At 43.4% G+C, this 3,685-nt stretch overlaps 1 protein-coding gene across 1 annotated transcript in view; it reads left to right on the top strand.

The window, feature by feature from the left end:
* Positions 1-3,685, top strand: part of HECTD4 (HECT domain containing E3 ubiquitin protein ligase 4) — a 57,243-nt gene that overhangs the window by 33,965 nt on the left and 19,593 nt on the right. The window contains 9 exon segments of the mRNA XM_009868321.1: positions 646-749; positions 1,039-1,200; positions 1,340-1,488; positions 1,744-1,781; positions 1,784-1,816; positions 1,943-2,106; positions 2,664-2,901; positions 3,332-3,468; positions 3,641-3,685. The exon segment at positions 3,641-3,685 is cut by the window's right edge and continues 21 nt beyond it. Of these exon segments, the coding sequence (XP_009866623.1) occupies positions 646-749; positions 1,039-1,200; positions 1,340-1,488; positions 1,744-1,781; positions 1,784-1,816; positions 1,943-2,106; positions 2,664-2,901; positions 3,332-3,468; positions 3,641-3,685 (1,070 nt within the window).

Genomic DNA, 3,685 nt, shown 5'->3' with positions numbered 1-3,685 from the left:
GTGCTGCTGAACCCTCCCCACTTTGCTTCCGTTGTAACCTACTCTATATTCCTTGACGTTATCATTTATATGTTTCCTTTTTATGACCTTTTTGCTGTTTTTTTTACAATGCTTTCTGATCTTTCTTATCATTGAGCTCTTGATTTCCTTCCATCCTGTTTAAGGACAGGCAGTGGGCCCAGCAGAAGTCTTAGTTCAAGGGCAAGTCTTAGGAATGTGTCAGAGCCTTTCACTGGAGGCAAAGTGGCTGAAGCAGAGGATGCTAGGGTAGGAACCAAGGGGATTTCAGTATGATCTCCAGTGCTAAAGGGAGCCTACTGATTTTTTTGACAGTAGGCATAGATTTTTTGACTTCCTGCTTTTGCTGGGTCATAAACTTGCTCACTGAAATGAACTTTTAATGTTAATTAAGATAAGTGTCTTTGATAACCAAATAGAAATTAAACATGAGGAAAACCCATTGCCTGCATGTGTTAGATTTTGTCCTTAATTTTGTTGACTAGGTAAGTGAGACTGTCCCATCAGATCTCTTAAAATGCAAACATCAGATTTTGTTTCTATTTACTGGTATCAAGATTGCAATGTTGAACTTGAGTAGTGAGCTTTGCTTGGAACCTCACGCCTCGGCTTGGTTTGTTGTTACAGGGGAGAGGCTCCTTGTTGTAGAAATGCAGTGTGAAAGATTACGAATGTTGTATCGGGACTGTGCTCGGCCTCCTCCTCCTCCGCTCCAAGCAGACCGAAGGCAGGTGAGCACAGAAATGGTGCTGAGCCTTCTGCCCCTTGCAGATGAAGCCAGCCCCTGAGCACAGAGGCTCTGCCCATCATGTTAGAGCCAAACTGGTTGGTTCTTACCTCAACATCTCATTTAACGGGAATTTCTGTAGTGGGATGCGCTCTGTTGCGCTTGCAGCTTGCAGTTGCCGTAGTTGGGTGTGTCATGTTAAACGTGTGCTTAACAAAAGAAAGCGCCGTTGAATTTCGATCGATGACTTCAGCTGTAACTGGTAGAATAAAATGCTCTGTTCCTGTTTGTAGCCCAAAGAAATCACCTGGAGTCCATCACGAGTGTTTCCCCCTGTGCGGGCCTGCATGTTTTCGTCGCATCTCACAGCTGTGACCTTTTTGGCTGATCCTAGCGCAGGTGGGGGACTTCCTCGGGGCACGTTTATCTATGCCACTTCTCCTGTTCCAGTACAGGTAAGAACTCACCACGGTATTCTGTCATTTACCCTTCATTAGTGCATGAAAAGAAAAAGAAAGAAAATATTCTCTTTTACCCATGCATTGTAAAAAATTTTTTAAAAATCAATTTTATGTTTTGTTTTTTTACTTCTAGGCACCGTCATTCTACTGGGAAATTGAGATCGTTTCCTATGGAGATACAGATGATGACACTGGACCGATAGTTTCATTTGGTTTTGCTACAGAAGCTGAGAAGCGGGATGGTGCTTGGACAAACCCAGTGGGCACCTGTCTTTTTCACAAGTACGTTGGAGATTTCCAAATGGTCTTGCTCGGTGCGCTTGTAAGCTCCGTGGGGAGGAGTGTTGTGAGCGCACCGTGGTAGCCGACATGTACATTTTAATTGAAATGATGATGAGCTAGAATATCTCTTTATTTTAATTTAAGTTGCCTTGCCTTTGTCAGTATCACAGCTGCCTAGACTTCAGCTGGTAGCAAGTTGTAATCCTTTTTTATTTCAGGGCTCTTTTTTAATTTTCTTCTTGTGTTATTTCTCAGCAACGGGCGAGCAGTGCATTACAACGGCTCCAGCTTGCTTAGAGCGTGAGGTTGGATGTGACTCTTTCTCCCGGTACGTAAGAGCACAGCTACCTTGCTTCTCTGGTAAATCAGAAAATCCTTTACCTGTGAGGGAGGCAGCAGGAGAGAAAACACATTAAATCTGAGTTCTTCTTTTCCTGATTGTATTTTTCTGCAGGTGATGTAGCAGGAATTGGATGGGAAAGAACAGAAGGAACTCCACCCCCTCCAGGGCAGCCAGCTAAAGGCAGAGTTTATTTTACGTATTGTGGGCAGCGACTCGGGCCCTATCTAGAAGATGTCTCTGGTGGGATGTGGCCAGTTGTCCACATCCAGAAAAAGGCAAGTTTTTAACAGAAGTGTGGTGCTTGATCTCTACATTCTTTCAGAAATATTAAAGCATTATCCAGAAGGTATTAGCTTGCTTCCCTTTCTGTAAAAAAAAGCAGAGTGATAGTTTTTGAGTTAGGCTGAGGTATTCCGTTACCCTTCCCAGGTGCGTATATCTATTTTATCATTATTTTGAACTTTTGCTGCCCATTGGGGCACTAACGTGCAGCTGACTGGATATGATGGCATTATTCTATGCCAGTAGCCCTTCTGTTAGTATTCCTTCCCAGCAGTGACCCTGCTTCAAAGTATACTCACTAAATGTGCTGTATCTTGAAGCTAGAAAGAGGACGAGTTCAAAGTTTATGTTGAGAAGCTTAATACTTTCCCTGCTGCATCCAGCTTTATAGCTGGCGATGCCGGGAAGACCGTACGGCGTGGAGGTGTGACCAGCTTATCCCTTTGGCTGCATTTTTTGTTGGGTTGTTTTGTTTTTTTTTAAAGAGCAAAGAGAAGGATCAAACCAATCCACAGCTCATCCTAACGCTTTTATGTGCATCTTCTTTCAGAACACAAAAGTCCGCGCTAACTTTGGATCTCGCCAGTTTGCCTACGCTGAAGGACAGGCTCACAGGAACGCTGCCGATCTGTGCATCGACCTCGCGGAAGAAATCAGCGCCAACTTTGAAGCGTTGCCTTTTGCCATGGCTTCCGACAGCGATAACGATGCTGGCACCAGCATAGCCTCCGATCCTGGAACCCATGGACCTCCGTGTCGAATTGCTGCCATTGCAACAGCTCAGCAACGTAAAGTGCCGATTCCCTTTTTATTTAAAATCTGTTTCAGGAGAAATTACAGTTATCGGTTAAACAGGATTTAAGCACATCCTGGCTACTTTAGACACTGCCTGTTTAGGTTAAAGCAGTACAAGCATTGTCAAGTACATGCTTATTTGATTTTAGACACAGCAATTAAAAAATCATATTTTGGTCTTCCTTCGTATGGAGGCACAAATTGTTCTCAATTAATGCAGCGATGATGAGAAATTATCTTATTAGGGCTTCCAATTCAATAAGACGTTACAGTTGATTGAATTGGTTATGCTGTGTCAAAGTGCATTTTGTTTCCACGGACTGAGCGGAGAGCATGGAATGCATCATATCTCAAACTTCCTGGAATATTTTCACATGCTGTCTAGAGCATTGTGATCTCATTATTTCCGTACGTGTTTTGCAGAATATGACAGTGACACGTCTTGTCACTATAAAATGGAGCTAAGCTATGAGAACTTCATCACGTCAGGCCCCGATCCTCATCCCCCTCCTATTGCAGATGATGAAAGCGATGATGATGACGACGACGATATTCCCCGGGTGAGGAATGTGGCAAGTTCTCCCTGCTCTGACTTGTAGTCTAAATACAGATCTTGTAATTCATGTTTTTAAGTTCTGCCAGGCAAAGGCTTTTCCTGCTTCCTTAGGGAAAATGTAGCTGCTGTTAACTTTTCTTTCTTCTCGGAGTTGTAAATAACTTCTGTCTTTGTAGGAGGATCACTATGCCCTGTTGGTTAAAGCCTGGGAAACTAAAGTT

The sequence above is a fragment of the Apaloderma vittatum genome, unplaced genomic scaffold (genome assembly GCF_000703405.1).
Source record: "Apaloderma vittatum isolate BGI_N311 unplaced genomic scaffold, ASM70340v1 scaffold14084, whole genome shotgun sequence".
Taxonomy (NCBI): Eukaryota; Metazoa; Chordata; class Aves; order Trogoniformes; family Trogonidae; genus Apaloderma; species Apaloderma vittatum.
This window is presented reverse-complemented; position numbering and strand designations above follow the sequence as displayed.